We start from the raw sequence: 23,115 nt of genomic DNA, 5'->3' as shown, positions 1-23,115 counted from the left end.
CTTTTTTGCTTCTATTGGATATTATATTTGTGAAGGTAGGACAAATGAGTTAAACTCAGAATAAGAAAAAAAAAAAAGGAAGCTGATATTACATGGAATCACTGTGAAAGTGTTCCTCCCCCTAGACTTATGGTTAAATGCAAATACTGTTCACATCAATGTTAAGGTGGGGTAGCTAGGATGAAACATCATTTGGCTAGAACTAGAGAGAATGTGAGTCCTTGTACAAGTGTTCCTGATGAAGTGAAAAGTTGTTTGTTAAAATGTTAGAAAATAGAGAAAAAAGCAAAGATGCCAGTAGTGTTGAAATATTTGAAGAGGCAACTGCTCAAGATGCTAAGGGGAAGGAAGGGACATCAAAAACTACCAAACAGAAAACAATGAATGAGATGGTAAAAGATAGAGAGTTAGTAATTTAAGATATTTGTAAATGCATCTATAGTAATGCTTTATCATTTAATTTGCTAAGAAGTCCACTATTCATTCAAATGTTAAAATCTGTTGGTGAATATAGTAGGGGTTTAAAACCTCCAAGTTATCATGAGGTGAGAGTTTCTCACTTGAAAAAAGCAGTTAATAAAATTCAAGAAAGTTTAGCAAAATATAAGAAGGAATGGGAGAAATGGGGTTATACCTTGATGTGTGATGGTTGGACCGATGGTAAAGGAAGGTCTCTTACTAATTTTTTAGTTAATAGTCCTAGTGGAACAATTTTCCTAAAGTCAGTGGATACAAGTAGTGTGATTAAGGATGCTAAACAAATGTTTGAATTACTAGACAATATGGTTGAGGAAATTAGGAAGGATAATGGGGTGCAAGTTGTAATAGATGGTGCGTCAAATCTCATGGCAGCAGGGAAGATGTTAGAAGAGAAGAGAACAAAATTATTTTGGTCCCCTTATACAGCACACTGTCTTGATTTAATCCTTAAAGACATTGGGCAACTTTCGGTATTTTATAATACCATCACCAATGCAAAGAAAATAACAACCTTCATTTATAGGCATACATGGGCTCTTAACTTGTATAGAAAGTATTCCAAAGGAAAAGAATTAGCTAGACCGACAGTGACAAGGTTTGCAACAGCTTATCTTACACTGAGTTGTATATTGTAACAAAAAAAATGCTCTTCGAACCATGTTTGCTTCATATGATTGGATTTCTAGTTCTTTTGCTAGTAAAAGTGAGGGCAAGCAAGTGGTGGACATGGTTTTTAGGATTCTAGATTTTGGAATTCCATCAAATATTGCTTAAAGTGTGTGAGTCCACTTGTAAAAGTTTTAAGACTTGTAGATGGTGACTCTAAACCTGCTATGCCATATACTTATGAAGCAATGAACAGGGCCAAAGAAGAAATTGCTGACAATTTTGAAAAGAGGAATCAAGGTATAAAAAATATGAAAGATCATTGATATTCGTTGGACTTTGCAATTACATAGACCCCTCCATGCGGCTACCAACTTTCTTAATCCTAAGTGAGTTGTATATACTTTAAAGTTTAAAATTTAAATATTTTTGTTTAATTGTATGTCAAAACTTAGAAAAACATAACTTATTTGTTATTTTCGTAGGTTTCATTATGATGAAAAATTTAATGCGAACTAGGAAGTTTATTTTGGTTTATATGAAACTATTGAGAGAATGATTCCAGATAGAAAGATAAGATTTTTAGTTGATCAACAACTTGAAGCATTTAAGTCTGCTAAAGGGCTTTTTGGAAGGAGCATGGCAATAGATACTAGAAACAAAAAGCAACCTAGTACCATTCTCTAGTCTATAGTCTATTCTATTTAGAAGACTTTAATTTTTAATCTTAATAATAAATCTGAATTTTTGAAATCATTTCTCATTATTGTATCTTTTTTTAACTCTTTGGTGGGAAAGTTATGGAGGAGAGGGCAAAGAGTTGCAAAAGATAGCTATGAGGATTTTGAGTCTCGCGTGTAGTGCTACTGGATGTGAAAGAAATTGGAGCACATTTGATCAAGTGCATCCTAAGCAAAGAAATCATTTAGAACAACAAAGGTTAAATGCACTTGCATTTGTCAAGTACAACCTTCAACTTGAGATGAGACAGAAGATTAGAGAGGAAAAAGGAGAGACATATGATCTAATTTGTTTATCAGTTATTGAATCTGATGATAAGTGGATCATTGAAAAAAAAAATCCATGCTTGCCAATAGATGGGTCATGGATGGACATACATGAGAGTTTTACTCTTGATGAAGGAGCTCCAAGTAAGAAAAGAAAGAAAGGTATAATATTTCAAAGCTAAACTTAGGTTAATTTTAGTTTAAATATATACCATCATGCTTATTAATTTTTTTTTCCCATAGGTCCAAGAAACTTGAATGCCAAAGCCAATAACAAAGGAAAATCTATAGTGAGACAACAGAATGAGAATGAAGATGATGCTGAAGGTGGGGAAGAGGAGGAGGATGAAGAAGTGACATTGTTAATGGAGGATGATCATGAATTGAGTGACATTGATCTTGGAAATGATAAATGAGGAATTGAATTTTATGTTCAGTGATTTTAGTCTTTTTAAGCTAGGATTTTGATTTTTAAGTTGATTTTGAGGACTATTTTTCTTTAGAATTTCATATGTTGACTTTTTTATTTTTTTTGAGAGGTCTAAAACAACTAATATTTACAAACTTTTGATATCTTTTTATACAAAAATTACTTGTATATCATCTTTAATAATTATTCATGAATCTTACAATTCATGATATGTTACGATTTAAGGATCAAAAAATCAGCTTTCTGATTTATGATTCGTATCTCGTTTTGATAATCATGGTTCCATCTACTAATTTAGAATACAAGGATGGGGTACTTGCTATAAAATTGTGATGTGATAACAAATCAGCTTTACAAATAGTCAACTGAGTTCACCATGGTAGAATTAATCATGTAGACACTGATAGGACTTATAGTATTGGGCATTGTTACCAGCCACAAGAATAAGTTAAACCCTCATCATCTAATTTTAAAATAAATTTTTTTCCTAAAGCATTTCGAAATATCTCTCTAATGATTAAGAGACATTTTATCTATTTAAGTCGCCGTACACTTTGATAAAAAGCAAGTGAATAAGATCATATTTTCAACCTTATGGAACTCAAGTCATATTTGCATGTGAAGCTCAAGCCTCACAATCAATCTCAACATTCCTACATTTGGATAGAAGCACCAAATAATGTAATGATCATCAAATAAGTTGCATATGCAAATTTTAAGAATTACAAGGTATTCAAGAATAAGTTAGGCAATGATCATCAATCTTTACAAATGCGCATACACAAAATTTTCCCAAATACAAAAATATATAGCATATTTATAAGGGGAGCTATGAAGAAGCAAAGACATGAAAAGTCTAAGCTAATTAGCAAATGTAAACCCTTTGTAATTCTATTTATGCACATTAATATTACACATCAAATGATAAATAAAAACACGTAGTGTATTACATGTAGAAGTTTAAAAACCAAAACATGTAGAAGTTTAAAAACCAAAACATGTAATGCATTATATGTAGAAGTTTATAAACCAAAACAAGAACATCTTTTTATTTTAAAAACTCTTTTTTTTAAAAAAAAAACCACTAAAGGATCACAAGGAATTGAGGCAAACTCAAAACATCTTTGCATGTGAAGTTCAAGCATCAAAATCAATCTCAATATTCCCACACTCATATAAGGCACCTAAATGAAGCATCAAAAGATACAATGATCATCATATATGCCACATGCAATTACGAAGGATCACAATGCATACAAATTCATTATGGCAGCTTCACCTGTCAGGTTCGAGCCTCATTCAATCTCAATTTTCCCATATTCATAAATAAGCATCAAATGATGCAATGATTATCAATATTTGCAAGTGTATGTATACACATAATTTGCCAAAGTAAAAATATATAGTAGATTTGTTGGGGAGATGTAACGCAACAAAGACTCCTATAAATATAATTATGCACATGAAGATTAGGCATCAAATGATACAAATTTCACTGAGCCTTGTGGGACTAATTAACATATAGAAATTCAAAAATCGAAGCAAGGAAAATTTTTTATTTAAAAAAATAGGTGTCATTTTTCCGATAAGCCATATATGCAATTTCAAAGGATATAAGGAATGGAATGAAACTCGAGACATATTTGCAGGTGAAGTTCGAGACATGGGATCAATTTCAATTTTTCCACATCGGTATACATGCACCCATATGAAGCATTAAAAGATGCAATGATCATCAAATAAGCCACCAATACAATTTTGAAGGATCACAATGCATGCAAGATTAATTCAGCTAGTTTTGCATGCCAAGTTCAAGCCTCTAATTCAATGTCAATTTTCTCACATTCATAGGTAGGCAAGTATCAAATGATGCAATGATCATCAATCGTTGCACTTGCGCATGCACGAAATATTTGCCCAAGAAAAAAATATATAAAATATTTGAAAGGGGGCTATAAAGCAATAAAGATATGGAAAGTCTAAACTGACAAGCAAATTTAGACCCTTATAATTATTTTAAAGCACATCAAGATTAGGCATGAAATGATACAGACTCACTTAGCCTTATAGAAGTGCATTACATATAGAAGTTCAAAAGGCCAAAACAAGGACATCTTTTTTTTTTTTGGTGAAAAAAACAAGGACATCTTTTAATTTAACAAAAGGTTACTTTTGTGATGAATCACATATGCAGTTTTAAAGGATCACAAGGAATGGAGGAAAACCGAAGACATCTTTGCATGTCAAGTTCAAACCCCACAAGTAATCTCAATTTTCCCACATTAACATACAGATACCCAAATGAAGCATCAAAAGATGCAATATTAAGGATCATAATCCATACAAGATTCATTAAGGCAGCTTTGCATGTCAAGTTCAAGCCTATGATTTAATCTCAATGTTCCTACATTTGTAAATAGGCATTGAAATTAAGCATCAAATGATACAATAATAATCAACCTTAGCAAGTTTGCATACACAAGTTATTTGCCAAGGTAGAAATATAAAGCACATTTGTAAGGGGCTACAAAACAACAAAGGTATGGACAGTCTAAGATGACAAGCAAATGTAGACTCCTGTAATTATATTTATGCACATTTAGGAGTTCGTTGCACATAGAAATTCAAAAACCAAACCAAGGACACCTTTTTACTTTAAAAAACTGTAATTCTTTTTATAAGCCATTTATGCAATATCAAATAATCACAAGGAATAGAAGGAAACTTGACCGAGCCATTTTCTATCAAAAACCATATCAGGGAAATCCTTTTTATTTAAAAATACAGTTTCTGCCACTAGTATCCAAATCTCTCCTTTTTCTATCTAAAGAAAGGAAGGAAAGAAAGATGGTTGCATGATATTCAAAGTCTTCCATGAAACTTGATCGAACCAGGAGACTTATTTGTGAGAGCGTCTTCAAAGTGAAGCTCATAATCGAATGTGCTTAGCAAGAAATTTAAGAATAAGCTAATTAACTCGTTCAAGAACAATAAATTCCCTCCCGAGCAAATGTTATTTTCAAAATGGTGACAAATTCTTCTCCCTCTCCACTCACTATTAAATCCCCAACCCCTCAAAATTTAAGAGCAATCCTTTCCACCAATGACAGAACGCAAGGTACAGAAGACTAGAGTATGCACTTAAATTGATCACAAGTGATAGAATGCACTCCAAACAAAGATTGAACACTGAACAAATGATGTCTACGACAATTTTAAATACAGCTCAGCAATGGAGTGTCATTATCATTTCAGAAGAGTGAGTTCAAAAACATCAAATTTTTAGATCTAGAAAGAGGTATAAAAATCAGGAAAGATTTGTGAGTGATGCAATTGCGTGATTGTTGTGAAACAAACAGCAATGACAATTCAACAAACTCAGTTCAACTCTAATGTCATTTGCACTATGCAGTGTCAGATTAAAATTAGTTCAATATAAAGCCAACGAACAGATCTGGAACAAGATATAAAGTATGATTACTAGTAAACTCCCCTAGCTTCAACAGCTAAAATTCCAATTCTTGCTCAAAATGTTAAAAGAATTATGCAATTTTATGTAAGATGCAGTGAGCAAATAGCAGCACAAATGAGTGAAAGGAAATTCTACCAATCAACCAGCAAATATACCGAAACTTTTGTCAATGTTACACCAAAAATGAAATGTCAAAATTCAAAGTTCTAGCCACTGAACAAAGCAAGGGCTTAATTGGGGTGAGATATCGATAAGAATTCTGTTTTCACTCAAATTTGACAGCTTAATGTGACTTTCCAGCAAATGACAGTTTTCACCAATGGTTCACCTAGTCAACAATCAAGTCCAAATTAAAGAAATTTCTCACTATCAAGCAACCACAGCCAGGTGTGCAAGCCAACAATAAGCAAAACACCAAAGACACTATAAGGCAAGTTTAAAAAAATGACACTTAATTAAAAGAAAAATCTAATCAACTATTAAAAATCAATTATTAAATGCGAAATCAAAAATTTAGGAGTGATACTGGCAACCTAAACATGTTAAGGCTACAAAGTAGACCCCAACATAAATCGTTGCACCTAGTATTAGGCCACTAATAATTAAGTTTATACATAAACATTAAAAGTCAAGTATAAAAGATATTAAGATAAAAACAAAAACAAAAGGCTAAAACAAAAATACAATAAAGTGAAAGCAAAAATAAATAAAATGAGAAATATTTTTTTCTGCTGGAATTGTTAATTGAAAACATAAGGGAAAAAACTCGTCTACTGACAATACTTGAAAAAAATTTCCTTGTTTTAATATTTCCAATGTGCCATGGATTTAAAAAAATTTTGTTAGACCAGGGACACCTAAGATAATCTATGCTAATAGACTAAAATGGCCACTAAATCTAAAATGATTTTCAAATCTGATTGAAGCCCTCAAGCAGTTCATCACTCTTATTCTTTTTTTTTAAAGAGCTCTCTTCTTATTCTTTTTGCCACACTGAACCTAATGCAAACTGTTCTTCAGAATTTGGGAGAGAGAGGAAAAAAAAGCAATAATCAGTAAATATAGTAAAACACCTATTGGATGCAATATCTCATGTCGTAAAATCTTAGGTTAGTCCCAAGACTAGCAGAACATGCAAATTGTAAAAGAAAAAAAAACATAACACATAACATGTCTAAATAGGTAAGGAGGGGAAAAAGCATACCAGAAAGAGTCCTACAGAAATTCTCCATCTTGATTCACTCTATCGACAAGTCTTTATAAACGAGAGAGTTGTCTTTATTCGTATTTTAAATCTTGATAATACAAACTCCAATGCAGGCAAAAATAGGAATATCAATGTAGGAAGAAAAAAGGCTTGTAAGAGTACCAGAACTAATTTACCACGCAAGTATAATTAGATACCGTATATCTCAAACCAGTATTTTAGTTGTAAGGCTACTTACTACTGAAGTTGCATGTGGATACATCAAGAGGGCAATAAGGTTAACAACTTACAACATCAATTAGATGGCTAATCAATAGAAAAGCATGTCATACTAACTCAACTAAGACACAATAATACTAAGAAACACATTTAGGTACACAAAATGAATAATAATAAGAAGAAACCAGCAAAAGTCAAATATAGAAGATGCAGCCTCCATTGTATTGGGAAAAAAAAGGAGAGGAAACGAGATGGAAGAAGTAGATTAACTACACGAGAAAAAAGAACATATCAATGATCAGATGCAAAACTACAACAAAGAAATTGGGATGTAGAGAGAAAAATAAATGCAAAATTAAAAGAACGAGAACCATTGCAAAGAAAATGAGATGCAGAAAGCAAAAACAAATAACAATAAACAAACAAACCAGATGCAAAAGTAGATGCGAATGAGAGCAAGGAACAAGAATGCAAATGAGAACCGAGAGCATGAACAAAAAACTGCAAGGAAAATTAAGGAAGCTTTGCATGCCAAGTTTTAGCCTCTAAGTCAATCTCAATTTTTTGATATTCATAAATAGGCATCAAAATCAAGCATTTAATGATGTAATGATCAATTGTCACTTCTCACAAAAGCCACATATGCAATTTTGAGGATTACAAGGCATGCAAGAAAAATTAAGGCACTTTTGCATTTCAAGTTCAACCCTTTGAATCATCTCAGTTATCCCACAATTGTAAATGGACATTAATCTCAATTTTTCCACATTCTTAAATAGACAACATAATCAAGTATGAAATGATGTAGTGATCAACTATCATTTCTTGCAAATACCACATGCATTTTGAAAGGATTAAAAAGGATGCTAGGGAAATTAAGGCCCCTTTGCATGTCAAGCTCAAGCCTCCCATATTAGTAAATAGGCACTGAAATCAAGTATCAAAAGATGCAGTGATCAACTGTAACCTCTCACAAAAGCCACATAATGAATTTCAAAGGATTACAAGGCATGCAAGGAAAATTAAGGCACCTTTGCATGTCGAGTTTAAGCCTCTAAATCAATCTCAGTTTTACTACATTTGTAAGTAGACATCAATCTCAACTTTCTCGTATTTGTAAATAGGCATCAAAATCAAGCAATGAATGATGCAATGATCAATTCTAATTTCTCACAAAAGCCTCATGCAATTATGAAGGATTGCACGATGTGCCAAAAAAAAAATATGGCACTTTTGCATTTCAAATCCAAGCCTTTGAATCATCTCAATTATCCCATAGCTATAAATAGGCATCAAGCACAATTTTCACAAATTCGTAAATAGGCATCATAATCAAGTACGAAGTGGTGTAGTAATCAACTATCATTTCTCACAAAAAAACATGCAATTTTGAATGATTAAAAAGCATGCAAGGAAAATTAAGGCACCTTTGAATGTAAGTTCAAACCTCAATCAATTGCAATCTTCCCACAATTGTAAATAGGCATCAAAATCAAGCATCATGTGATGCAATAATCAAGTGTCATTTCTCACAAAAGCCACATAATGAATTTTATGCAAGGAAAATTCAGGCAACTTTGCATGTCAAGTTTAAACCTCTGAACCAATCTCGCTTATCCTATATTTGTAAATATGCATCATGCTCTATTTTCCCACATTTATAAATTAGCATCAATCTCATTTTTTCAAATAGGCATCCAAATCAGGCATCAAATGATGCAATGATCATCAATCCTTGTAATTGTGATAATGCAACCTCATTTTCCCACATACGCAAATCGGCATCCAAATCAAGCATCAAATGATGTAGGGATCATCAATATTAGCAGCTACGTATGCACGAGAAATTTGTCAAAGTACATGTAAGGGGGCTATAATGCAACAAAGACATGAAGAGTCTGAGCTACAGAGCAAAAGTAGACCCCCATAATTACTTTATGCACCTTAAGATTAGGCATCAAATGATAAAATGTCAATGAGCCTCGTAGGAGTGCATTAAGTATACAAACTCAAATATTAATGTAGGTATGTCTATTTACATCATAAGACTGTCATTTTCTCACAGAAGCCATATATAATTTTGAAGGAATACGAGGCATAAAAGGAAAATTATGGCCGTTTTGCATGCCAACTTCAAGCTTCCAAATCAATCTCAATCTTCCCACATTCGTGAATAGGCATCAAAATCAGGCATCATATGATGCGGTGATCAAGTATCATTTCTCACAAAAGCCACATAATGAATTTTATGCAAGGAAAATTCAATTTGCATGTCAAGTTTAAACCTCTGAACCAATCTCACTTATCCCATATTTGTAAATATGTGTCATGCTCAATTTTCCCATATTTATAAATTGGCATCAATCTCATTTTTTCAAATAGGCATCCAACAATGATCATCAATCCTTGCAATTGTGATAGGCATCAACCTCATTTTCCCACAAACACAAATCGGCATCCAAATCAAGCATCAAATGATGTAGGGATCATCAATATTAGCAGCTGCTCATGCACAAGAAATTTGCCAAAGTACATGTAAGGGGGCTATAATGCAACAAAAACATGAAGAGTCTGAGCTACAAAGCAAAAGTAGACCCTCATAATTACTTTATACACTTTAAGATTAGACATCAAATGATAAAATGTCAATGAGCCTTGTAGGAGTGCATTAAGTATACAAACTCAAATACCAAAGCAGGTATGTCTATTTACATCATAAAGCTTCCTTTTCCTCATAGAAGGCACATGCAATTTCGAAGGAATACAAGGCATAAAAGGAAAATTATGACAGCTTTGCATGCCAACCTCAAGCTTTTAAATCAATCTCAATCTTCCCACATTTGTAAATAGGCAAGAAAAATTCAGGCACCTTTGCATGTCAAGTTTAGACCTTTGAACTAGTAAATTTTCCAATTTCCGACACTCAACAGTCAATTCCAAATTTCAAATAATTCAATAGTCAAAAGCACAGATTTCACAAACGCTGCCCAATGGAACATACATAGAAAATGAAATAAATGATATTTATCCAAGCATCATTGAATCAAAAGTATGATGCAAGAACTTCAATATAAAGCCACCAAAACATTTGACATATATTAAGAATTAAAATAAAATAAAATAAAAGGCAGAAACAAAAATACAGCAAAATCAATAGAATGGATTTGAAAAAAAAAATCTTTTTAATATTCCAATAGGATCAGAATAGCAAACAGGAAATTCCCAAGGTGGGTCGTTTTTCACATTGTGCTACCTCGATTCATTACTCAGATGTCGAACCTAAACCGTGCTCTATAGACATCACAATCCCCTACTGGGGAGAAAAAAATAGAGGCACACGCTAGCCCTTAAGAAAAAAAGTGCTTCTTGGTGTGATTGCCTCTAACTTGAAAAAAGAGGTTTTCAGAATAGCTGTAAATGAATAGGAAATTACCCATCCCACGGAAAGATACTTTCTTCTTTTAAGAGAGCTGGCCCTTCCTGAACGGTTTCTCTGCGGTCACGCGAAGCCCGACGCCCTAACCCATATTTTCACGCTCGCTTATAGTGCGCCACTAATAGGGCAGTTGAAAAGTAGGGTTTTCCTTTCCCTCTTTCGCGCCATCAGATTTGTTCAAAAATTTTACCGTTTTATATTTTATTTTGCCTTATTATAAAAATAAGATTAATTAACTCTAAATGAAAATTAAACCAAATTTATTTTTTCTAACAAATAATATGCTCTCCTTCAAAATCTTTAAAAAATTAATTTTACCTACCATAAATCATTTTTTAAGTTTATGTTTTGGTCCTTTAAATTTATATTAAATTTTAGTTTTGTTCTTTAAGTTTGTAAAGTATATTTTTAGTCTTTGCTAAAAAACAAAAAGTATATATTCAATCATTTAACATTAAAATTATTAGTTTTATTAATGAAAAATATGACCCAACACATTTAAATGATGAATGTGTACTTACATGCTAAAAAAGAAAGCTTAAAATATAATCTTTTAATATAAAATTCTTATATTTTGAAAGATGAGTTTTTATATTGAGAGTTTAGATTCATTTCATAAACTTTGAATTAATTATATGTTGAGAGTTTATTAAATTATTAGATTCATGTTGAAAGATAAGTATTTAAATGTTATGAAGGGACTGACAATACATTTCATAAACTTAGAATTAAAATGAAACTTGATCTAAACTTAGAATACTAAAGATGTATTTTAGCTATTATTTTTTATAACATCATAGTAAACTTATGACAACTGATATTTTTATTATTAAAACTCAAAAGTTATTATAAATTAACAATTACGCATTAAATATATTATTCTATTTTTACTAACTTATATATGGTATAATCCTAGCTCGTATAAATTATTACACACTACTGACTTATTATTTATTTTTTGTCAACAAAACTTTTCTGCACCATACGAAACTCTCAAATCTTATTTTTAATACAATACTTAAGGCTATAATTTTATTTCTATATTAGAAAAAAGAATATATTAGAATTTTGTTTTACAGTATATAGGACCATGTTAACAATATAATTAAATTATATTATTATTTTATGAACAAACCAGGGGCTCTCACATACACACATATAATTTCTCTTCATGGTGAACAAATTTACAAACTCACCCACTCATCATCCTTGTTCATTCGAAGAAACCTTAAGCAAGGTTCAAAAAATTAAACTGGTTAACAAACCGGTGGTTTAGAAATGAATGAATCAGATTAGGATCAACTCAAAATTAAACCGGTTATAATTAAAATAATATAATTTAATTAAAATATTAAAAAAATATTTTATTCTGAAAAAAATACTTAATCTTATTTAACATGAACAAATTCTAGATCAATCTATCATTTTTTTTTTCCAGATCAAATCTGCCTAATTTTACTTTTAGTGGAGGTTGCAACCACGCAGTCTAGACTCCAAGCCCATTTCCTTCACCACCATCATAAACTTACAAAATAGCACTCTGATTCTGTCCAGTGAAACAGTAGACAAGCCATTGCTTAATACATGGCCATCCATAAATAAAGATACAAGTTAACTTGATTCCCCAAAAAAAAAAATACAAGATGACAAACCAGAAAGAATAAACAACTTCACATGCGAAATCTTTTTTTTTTGGTTGCCCAGACCACCCTCTGGCAACCAAAAAAAAAAATTCTCTTTTTTTCCCCCATTTCTCCCACATGCAGGACACAGGCTATTCAACATTTCCCCTTGCACATTTTCATTTTCCAATTGTGACTAAAGCATTATAATCTTGTCCATTTGCAATAATGTCTGGGATGTACCCTTCACATGAGCCACTAACAGTACATTTGAATGGCTTAAGATTTGTTTAAAACAAAACAAAACAAAAAAATAGTACTAACATTGATGATGATAAAATTTGACACCATTCATTAAGAAAAATGTACAGGATTCCATTTGTAGGATGCTACAGAAAATCCTGTATTCTAAAAAGTCCATATCTCACCATCATGCGATGCGAAGCCCAAATACATATCAATAGCTCATCATATTAAGGCATATTCAAAGGTTGTCATTTAAAAAAAAAAATTATCAAAAAAGTTATGAAGTAATGCATAATTTAATGACTACAGTCCTGTATTGACGGTTTTTTCATTCATCCTCCTAAAATCAAGACAGAGACTGGCAAAGATTGTCCTGCTGCTCATGCTAGATGCATGACCCATAAATACTTGGCCTGAGATTCCTTGGATGAAGTACAACCTTGATAAGAAATATAATACCCATGCTTAATGAATCTTAAGATAATTCTCATCATTGGATTCTGAAGGGGGGAAATTGATTTTTTTTCCTAGGGAAAAATTGATTATACAGACAACCATAAAAACTAAGACAAAATTGCTAAGGACTTTAGCTATTAAAATAATTGATCTTAGAACTGCAAAATTACATGATACATAAACTTTATGTGCTCTTCTTGAGGGCTTAGCTAGCTAGTTCATGGCAGGTAGGGGACAAGAACCGGTGGATGTGATGGAGAAACTAATACTATCCGTTCCTTGATTGCCACATTCTGGTGATTTCTTGTTTGTGTGGTATGGTGATGTGCTTGTCACCCTGAGCAATGTAAAATCATATTCAGAATCAATAAAACGTTCAAACACATACTTCATCATGAAACAAGAGTTCCTCAGTAGATTCAATGCACAAATATATCTCTTTGTAACTGGTTTAATACGTTTACATCATCTCTTCATGATTGGTTTAAATTTTAATCTATTTATATCTGGTACGCCAATCTCCCCCAAAATCTCCCCTCACACACACCGATGTTTTAGCTAACTTGGGAAAGAAATCAACAATTACCTTTCCTTGCGCTTCTCTAAGAACCGAGCCAAGGATGCTTTGCGCGCCTGAGGCAAGTCCACTGAAAATACACAGAAACTACGTTAGTTTGTTGTCTATCACAACATCTAACTCAAGCTAGAAGCAGAAACTTAATTATACAGTGTGCACATAGCAGACATGAGTGCTGGTTATACCAGGTGAACCAACTTTTGTCGCTGCAGATTTTGAAGAGCTAGCTACACTAGGAGACTCCAGATTGCAACTTGGGGCAGCCGAAGATGATACTGGTCTCACAATTGCTGGTTCATTGGTGCTAGGAGGTCCTCCCACAGGCTGAGAACTAACATGGAAGGACATGGGAATCGGACTTGGTAAAGGTGAATGGTGGGATTGGCTTACAATAAACCCATCATCTTTAGAAGGCTTGTAGTTTGGTGTTTGCACTGGAGCTGTTGACACTGATTTGTTTTGATTTGGAGTACTCCCATGTCCAGCCAGCAACATAATAGCCTGGGCCTGACAGAACATTACAGTGAGCAAAAAACAATTTAAAAAGATTCGATCCAAAATTTAAACAAATAACAGAGAAGTTCAGATAAGATATATACCTTCTCGGGAGCTATGTCTTCATAAACACACACTGAACCAGCATAGAATATGGTCAGCTGAGTAGGTTTGCCAGAGGGTTTCGACGAGTTCCTGCACAAACTCAAATATCACTCACTCTACACTGCCCTATTGGCTATTTTTTGTCATTGTGAAGCTTCAAATAATTTTTAACATGTTATTACCCTAAGTCAGTGGTACCAACAACGTAACCGTTTGATGGAAGAACAGATACAGGGGCAATCAGAGGGACTCCTCCTTGAGGGTGTGGTTTTATGGCAGAATTGACCATGTTCCGAACATTGGTACTGACAGTAGATTGGAGAATAGGACTCCTCTGATTTGACTGGTTGGAGACTGAAAATGTTCTGGCTTCTTGATGGTAGCCTGAAAGTGTATCAACTTGTTGCATAGGGTATACTGTCATTCCACGTTCATTTCCTACTTGTTTTCCCATGCTCAAACTTTTCTACAAAATTACAAGGAAATCGAGGGAAGATCAGTTACAGAACCAGAATACAAAGAGAACACATAGTCTAAATTGAAGAGGTTAAGGGTATATTTGCATTGAGGAGAATAGAGAAGGGAAGGGAAGGAAAAGTTTGGCCTCTTTAAACCTACCTTCCCTTCCATTCTCCTCAAAACAAACATACCGTAACTCACGCTTTTCAACTTCGGTCATCAAAATGCATCAGCAAATTACAGAAGCAAAGAAACTTTTCACATCCAGTGACAAGATGAAAACTTGTCAAAAAATGCAGGTCCGGAATTTTCTATTTCGAGGAAAATCTTGAACAGAGATCATTTGCAGGAAAAGAAGCAATTGTTCTTAGATTTGATGCATTAATCTGATCGGAGCATTGAAGCACAAACAAACCTGGATCCCACCCATGAATGGTTTCTGGTTAGAGTCAAAAGCATCAGCTGATGATGTGGTCTTTCTTGTCCTATCTTCCGGAGAAGTCTTAAAGGACAACAATTGAGGAACGGCAGAAACCTTGTTTGAAAACGACCACTGCATTCCTAAACCCCTCACTGTTGCATTAATTGGAGGTCAGAACAGTTTATAACACCAGAATACCAATCATAACCATAAGTAATGAAGTAAATTAAAAGGAGATGCTTTTGCGAATAGTAATGATAAGAAAATCACATGGATACCTTTAAGAACTTAACCAATTTGGAGAGACACAAATCAGCGAACAAGAGTAGAGATTTCTTCTACACTCAACTTCTTAGAATCACTAGAAAATCAAAATGGACTAAATACGGCTAAACAAGGGACCAACTAATAGCCTGGAGACTCAACAACTACACATAAATCCCAGAAACGGAGTAAAAGATCTGGAAGCAATTTCTTCGTCACAAGCTAAAGTTCTTGCAATATTTCACATATTATATTTTCTCACATGTGACCAAGTTAAGTACTTTATTGGTCAATGTCGGTAGAACCAGGCCAGCGTATAAAAAAAGCAAACTTATGAACGCGGAATAAGAAAAGGTGTTAACTCTCTATGTAGATGGGCATTATTAAATCAGAGTCCACCATGTAAAACATAAAATAGTAGTATTAAATGCTCTAATTCTTTATGAATTTTCAATATTTTATACTGTCACCATATGTTCATTTTATATCCTTGTTTCTTACTCTAGGTACCTTATATAATTGTTATTTGTCCGCACTGCTCTCAGATTACTTTATTTTCAAAAGGCCACTCAACGCGGCAGAATAAATTAAAAAAATAGCATCACTCATCATGCCCATGTTAACCTTGAATAAAAATTTTTATAGATAGCAATTTAAATATAATTGTTATTTGCATCGAGGCTGTCATCATCATTTAAAAATTAAAACCGATGGATTCAAAATTCCAATGGAAGCAAGAAAAAGAAGCAGCACATTTTACTATAAAAAGGTAGAATAATAGCATCAGGCAACTAAGACCACGTTTTTTCCTACTTGGCAAATGCACCAGCCATTCAAGAATCTCGTCGTATATTGTTTATTTTATTCCTGTCAGAACAAAAAACTAGATAAAAATAAAGAAGTTTACAAGAACTGACAATAAGTAAAGAGCTCAATGCTACAGGGAATTCGCAGCCAATCGCCAAAAATTCATCTCGGTGAAGGGAAAATCTATGAAATATTGCTTAGCTTGTTCATATAATATCTGTTTCACTTTATTAAATTTCTCGGAATTGATTTGTTTATTATTTATTTCCTTCTTTTTTCTCGTTTGTTTTCTGGGAAAGCAGGGCCTCGGTAAAAACTAAAGAAAAGGTTGGAAAAGACCCAAAATTCTCACTTGAAGAGGTCCCCTTACATGCATGCGTAGATTCAATTGATAAAACATAGAAAAGGGAAAACGAAACAGAATCTCACAACCCAGAGCTTGCAAGTTTCCATTTTTCCCTTTTGTTCAAGAATAAATTGTGAAGTGAGAACTGTCGCTAAAAGAAATCCTAGAATAAGTAAAAGAATGAAAATACTACAATAAAAGGCAAAACCATCCATTTCAGAAGAAGAACAGAAGCATAGAAATACTACCTGGCTCGTTCGCTTTACCAGTAGTATCCTCTTTCTTAGTCGCTGAACTAACCTTTGAACTCAAACCCAGAAAATCCCGTTCCATATGGGAAATGAAGAATCAGAGACCCAAAAAGAATTCAAACTTGTAGTAAAGGAAAGAGGAAGAAAGACTTGGTGGGGAAAAAGGTTAAGCAGCCAGTAGGGAGCAGACAGAAAAGGTTTGGTTGGCTCTGCAAGTGGGAGAGAAGGGAAAGGAAGAAGGAAAAAAGCCAAGGGATGACACAGAGGAATAAAAAAATGAAATAAAAGGGAGAAGCTCGTGCGTTGTTGAGGAGTTGCTCTGCGCGGCGATGTAAGAAAAAAACCTAGACCGTTGGATTTGAAAGATTCGATGACACTTCGTGAAGGTGATGAGTGAGGCTTTGATGGTCGGTGACCACGTGCGCCACCCGATCTCGACTCGCAGGTATCGGTGGGCTATTCTTTCCTTTTCTTTTCTTTTTCCCTTTTACTAGTTTCCTTTCATGATCATGCAAATACAAACAACAGAGATTAAGCACCACTATAATATTGATGAAACTTGCAGAAATTATTTTAAAATTAAATTTTTATGGAATGACTTAATTACTCTAGTCAAATTGGTTATCACTACTTTAATTATTGAGAAAAATTATTTGACAGGTATTTAATATTTGAAAAATACTCAAGTCAAATTACTTATATCCAACTATTTATCATATCAAGTTCTCCAATCACATGTGGCCAAATATTTTATATTTTTTCATGTAGGTTTATAATTAAATGATACTAAATATTAATATTTCAAAAATAGAATACATAACTATATGTGTTTGGAAAACTTTTTTTTTTTTTACCAGAGGTGTTTGGAAAACTTAACATAATAAATGTAAGAAACTTGACATAAGTATTGTCCTTTACATTTTTTTAATTTTTAATTTGCTACGTGTGTTTTTTAATATTATATTTATATTGTTAGATTCTGTAACTTTACTCTATTAGTACTGTTAACTTTGATAAGAGGTAATAATGCAAATAGAGCAAAATAGAAATATTTAATTAAGAGAGAAAAATTTTGCTCAGAAAACAATTAAGAGAGAAAAATACATAAATACTAAATTAAAATTTGAGAAAAAATATAAATACGTGCAAAATAGTTTTCCCTAATTGTTGTTATAAATACATGAAAAGTGACTGCCCCTGATAAGTTAAAATTGTCATACTATATTAAATGTTCTCATTTAATAAGTTAAGTTTTTCATTAAACTCTGGTTGTTATTTCGTGTTTTACTATTCAGATTTTAAACTAAGGATATTTAGATAATTTTATTCTAAAAGGTAATCTCAAACTCATCACTCTACTCATAACTTAATAATGTTAAGTCATTTCAAGGAGGAATTGGGATTTGTCGATTTTGAGATAATTTTTTAACCCTTCTTTCTAAATACAATCGCATTACACTATGTAGATTATATATAGGGGTGTATGTAGGGCTGTAGATCAACCAGACCAGGCCGAGCAGTCGGAGCAGGTCATCAGCCCGTGGTCTGGTCTAGTTAGGTCTTCGGGCTGGTCATTCCAGCCCGAAGACTGGCCCAACCCGGTGCAGGACTCGCTGTCCACCAGGTTGGGCAGACCAGACTGGACTAGACCGGGTTCTTGGTCCAATCCAGTGGTTTTTTTTTTGGCATCCTCTTTTAGTTTGGTCCAATCCAATCTTTTTTTTTTTTGGCCTGTAAACAAACCAGCAAGCTACAAGCCTTCAAGACAAGCCACGAAAAATAATATCAAGTCAAAATAAAAAGAAATTGAAAATAATGATTAATGAAGCTAAACATTTAAAATATAACCTGCAAATTATGATATATTATATCAATCAAATATCACTTTTTTTGACCTGAGAATAAATAGAAATACATAATCTCAAAATAACTTGAAATTAAATATAATGAAGCTAAACATTTAAAATATAACTCATTCATTATGATACATTATACCAAACAATCCATTTTATCTCTCAAACTATAAATAAATATAAATATGTAATTTTAAAGTAATTTGAAATTGAAAATAACAAAGATAAACAAATTTGACGGTGCCATTTAACGTTTAATCCTCATTTGGCCATTCCCTTCAAGTCGCCTCCAAAATTTGATATATTAATATATTATAATATAATATGCATATATTATTATATATTATATTATATATATCGGGTAAGACCGAGTTATTGGTCCAGACCATTAACCCGTTACCCGGTCTTACCCAGTATTCGAGTTAGACCCCGTCTGGCCCGAATTACACCAGACTTTTTTTTTCTCTTTTTTGGACTAGACCGGGTTTACCGGGTTTAATGAACAGCCCTAGGTGTATGTATTATACCCATACACGTGTATGTAGCACTTGTGGTTCCATTTGGTGGTATTTTTACTACATATTAGGGTTGCACGTGGACTGGGCTGTGTGGGGGGAATCCCCTGCCCGATATCTAGTCCGAAAGATAAGCGCGCTGCATTTTGTAGCCTGCTGCCCGGTCTTGTCCAGTAGAAGCCCGAATAATTTTGGGTTAAGCAACAAAGGGTTGGGCAAGACGGACTTTCCTGCCCAACTTAGTAACACTGTACCGATATCATATGTAAAAAAAAAATTCAAATATCATATTTTGAGGCAAGGTGAGAGGAAAAAAAATTATCATGAATGACTCAATCACTTATATATGTAAGGCTTATGTAGTGTTGTTCTTCAGCCTTTGATTCCTTATCAGAGGTTGAAAAATATTTAATAACTAAAACATTTAATAACTAAGTTAATTTTATAGTTTAAATCTTTAGTTTATTCATATTGTTGGCGGATTCTTACAGTTATGTGAAAGCACAAGATTTGAAAGTTGTTTTTTTTTTTGTTTTAAAAAATTGGAGGTAAGAGGAAAAGAAAGAAATTTGACTAGGAGCAATTTAGCATATTTAATCTTATATTTGGTTCTTTTATATAATTATAATTTTTATATTCCTTTCATTTTTTCTAATTTTACCTAATTTTTTAGCCAAAATAAAAAGGGATAATTACGGAAAATAATATTATATTATATATTATAATATATATAATTATATATTTTTTTGGCTAGGGCCAAATGCGCAGGGCAGCATACCTTGCCCGCAGCCCAGCCCAGCCCGTGAATCAGCCCTGCTAAAAAATGTCTATTTTTGTTCCGATAGCTTTTTATTGGGCTGGGCTGAGTTTTTTTTTTTGCGGGTTTGAGCGGGTATATTGGACATGCGGGTCTCATGTACACTTGTATAACTAAAGAAGTTTTTGTACTTATTAAGTGAGTTTTAACGAGAGTTTTAATCTTAACATTTTTTATCTATTTAAAATGACTTAAGAATATTTTATTATTCAAAAAAAGCCATTGTTGTTCCATTTGAGACGTGAACAAGTGGCACGGCCACATCTTGTTTTAAAAACATATTTTTGGTTAAAAAGCCGTGTTACTCCTCCAATCCTTAATATAAAACATATTTAACTAATTTGACTAGATTAAGAAAGTTAGATAAGTTAGTTAATTACAAAAAATATGATATGTTTTTCTTAAAATACCATAATCATCTTTTTTACTCCTCCGGTCCTTAATATAGGACCCAATTCTTGAGTTGGTTTTTGTTCTAAATATAAGACCCATTTATCATATTTATCAATTTTCTCTAAATTACCCCTATAGATACTCCCTCAACCATAATCAAATAGAAGAGGGAGATGAGGTATTAAAAAAGATGATTATGGTGTTTTAGGAAAAATATGTCATTTTTTTTATAATTAACTAACTTACCTAACTTCCTTAATCTAATCAAATTAGTTAAATGGGTCTTATATTAAAGACCGGAGGAGTAATATCTTTCCTCTCTCTTTTACTTGATCATGCTTAAGAGAGTATCAATGTAGGTAATTTAGAAAAAACTGATAAATATAACAAATAAGTCTTATATTTAAGATCAAAATCAACTCAACAATTAGATCCTATATTAAGAATCGGAGAAGTATTTTTTATTAGACTCGCCGTAAAATGTACAACTCGTATTCTAATTATATTCTTTGTTGTAATGTATTTTGATTGTATTCTGAAAAATGAAAATTTACAAGACTCACGCAAAAACTGCGAGTCTTGTAATTCAAATAGATATACGCTTAAATTTTTAACAACGACGATGAGATTTAAATCCTCGATTTTGTTGGCAGGAAAATTAAGACATTAAAAATACTACAAATTGTTTAAAAAACTGTAAAAGAATAATTAAAAATACCACTAGAAACAGTGTTTAGATTTGATCTGGTAGCCTATCCCACTTTTTTTTGTTTTAAAACAAAATTATATTCTAGACTTGTGTAGTATTTTTTAAAAAGAAGTTTTAAAATAAGCTATATTAATTATGATCAGCAAATAATATAATCTATAAAAAATTTTCATATTATATATGGATGAAACAAGAATCTACAAAGAAAGATACATTAGCCTCTTTTTAGATGGGTGCAATTTTTTAAAAGAAAAATCTCATAAGAAAATAGAGTTTGAATAATTAAAAAACGCTTCCTAACCCCTTGCCACTCTTTACATATTTAACTGATCAGAAAATATCGCGAATGCTCTCTTTTTATGACGAAAGAAAACATGAATATCATCATCTTTAAATATAATTTAATACTCATCCGGTCCTTAATATAAGACATATTTAACTAATTTGTTTAGATTAAAGAAGTTAGGTAAGTTAACTAATTATAAGAAAAGTGATATATTTTTCCTAAAACACCATAATCATCTTTCTTAATACCCCATCTCCCTCTTCTACTTGATTATGGTTGAGGGAATATCCATAGGGGTAATTTAGAGAAAATTGATAAATATGAGAAATGGGTCTTATATTTAGAACCAAAACCAACTCAAGAATTGAGTCCTATATTAAGGATCGAAGGAGTATATCCTGTCATTACTGAACATGACAAGTTTCTCACTTGGTTTGTGCCATAACACATTGTTGGTAAACAAAAATTATGATAACCAAAAGAAAACATGAGAAAATTGCAATTATGTCTCGTCTAAGGGAATTAAATAAAAAAATCTCTCAAAATTATGAAATTATTCTGAAACCCCAAGAGATTTTTTTGTAATAAATTTTATTTTCTTAATCACCCAATTGCCCTTATTATATTTTTTAAGTTTGTATTGATAATTAAAAGAGTAGTCGTTAACAATTTAAGATGTAAAGATTGACAACTATCACGGCAGGTAATGACAACACGTTTTCTCAGCACATCACAAAATATAATGCATGAGTTGTCAATACCTACTGCGATAGTTGTCAATCCTTGTACCTTAAATTGTCAATCACTGCTATTTTAGTTGTCAATGAAAACTTAAAAAAAAAGATAATTTGTTAATTAAACAAATAAAATTTATTACAGTAAGAACCTTGAGACTTCAAAATAATTTTATGATTTCAAGAGATTTTTTATATTTAATTTTTTTAAGTGGGACCTAATTATAATTCTTTCAAAAAATATTGTGTAATACTGGCATTGCTATTATTTTTTTTAATGGTTGATCAATAAAAAAATGGCTATTAATTTTTTTTCTTGGCCTGAGCCATTAATTGATTAATTCATGAAAACCCACAAAGAGTTGAGAATTTTTTTTCCTATTCTAAAATATTATCGTATATTAAATATGAATATTTTTTTCTGATAAAAATATCAACTTTAATTTTTCATGTTACAGGACTAGTCCTCAATACATGAGTTGACAGATTCCCTTTGTCCTCCATAGATAACCAGGCTGGTCAGAAACAACAAATGCCTTCATTCCCTGCATTCAATCACGGCTGACATTGGTTATTAAATTATTAAAGTCATACATTCTTTGATGATAAAATTACCAATAAATACCTATTTGAAAAAATAATTCCTTGATTGTAGTATTTGATTTTTATTATGAATCATTTGTAACTTATTTTCATATGATAAGAGATGCATTAAATTAATACTTCTCTGATCTTTAATATAAAACTTAATTATTGAGTTAATATTGATCTTAAACATAAGAACTATTCTCATGTTTATTAATTTTTTCTAAATTATCCTCACGGATACACTATCAACCATAATCAAGTGAAAAATGGAGGGAGAATATTAAGGAAGATAATATGGTATTTTAGGAAAAACA

At 32.2% G+C, this 23,115-nt stretch overlaps 2 protein-coding genes across 2 annotated transcripts; one reads left to right on the top strand and one right to left on the bottom strand.

The window, feature by feature from the left end:
- The first annotated feature begins 1,801 nt into the window (after window positions 1-1,801).
- Window positions 1,802-2,554, top strand: LOC114722256 (uncharacterized). Its single transcript, XM_028908247.1, has 2 exons — window positions 1,802-2,255; window positions 2,337-2,554. Exons 1-2 carry the CDS (start codon window positions 1,922-1,924, stop codon window positions 2,507-2,509), a joined length of 507 nt encoding a protein of 168 aa, XP_028764080.1. The 5' UTR covers window positions 1,802-1,921; the 3' UTR covers window positions 2,510-2,554.
- A 10,735-nt stretch (window positions 2,555-13,289) lies between these two features.
- LOC114722248 (protein TIFY 6B) lies at window positions 13,290-17,132 on the bottom strand. The gene is made up of 7 exons (XM_028908236.1): window positions 16,904-17,132; window positions 15,233-15,390; window positions 14,541-14,824; window positions 14,358-14,448; window positions 13,944-14,265; window positions 13,768-13,828; window positions 13,290-13,518 (listed from the first exon to the last, which is right to left on the bottom strand). Exons 1-7 carry the CDS (start codon window positions 16,986-16,988, stop codon window positions 13,395-13,397), a joined length of 1,125 nt encoding a protein of 374 aa, XP_028764069.1. The 5' UTR covers window positions 16,989-17,132; the 3' UTR covers window positions 13,290-13,394.
- Window positions 17,133-23,115: the final 5,983 nt, after the last annotated feature.

This window comes from Neltuma alba, unplaced genomic scaffold (assembly GCF_004799145.2).
Source record: "Neltuma alba isolate B1F8T4 unplaced genomic scaffold, ASM479914v2 tig00002337_pilon, whole genome shotgun sequence".
Lineage (NCBI taxonomy): Eukaryota > Viridiplantae > Streptophyta > Magnoliopsida > Fabales > Fabaceae > Neltuma > Neltuma alba.
This window is presented reverse-complemented; position numbering and strand designations above follow the sequence as displayed.

Excerpts from the sequence above, each read along its gene's own strand:
- LOC114722256 (XM_028908247.1), top strand. The coding sequence starts at position 1,922 with ATGAGGATTTTGAGTCTCGCGTGTAGTGCTACTGGATGTGAAAGAAAT. Across the intron at positions 2,256-2,336 it reads AAGTAAGAAAAGAAAGAAAG|GTCCAAGAAACTTGAATGCC; the intron begins GTATAATATTTC and ends TTTTTCCCATAG.
- LOC114722248 (XM_028908236.1), bottom strand. The coding sequence starts at position 16,988 with ATGGAACGGGATTTTCTGGGTTTGAGTTCAAAGGTTAGTTCAGCGACT. Across the intron at positions 15,391-16,903 it reads TGGTAAAGCGAACGAGCCAG|TGAGGGGTTTAGGAATGCAG; the intron begins GTAGTATTTCTA and ends TTAATGCAACAG. Across the intron at positions 13,519-13,767 it reads TTAGAGAAGCGCAAGGAAAG|GGTGACAAGCACATCACCAT; the intron begins GTAATTGTTGAT and ends TACATTGCTCAG.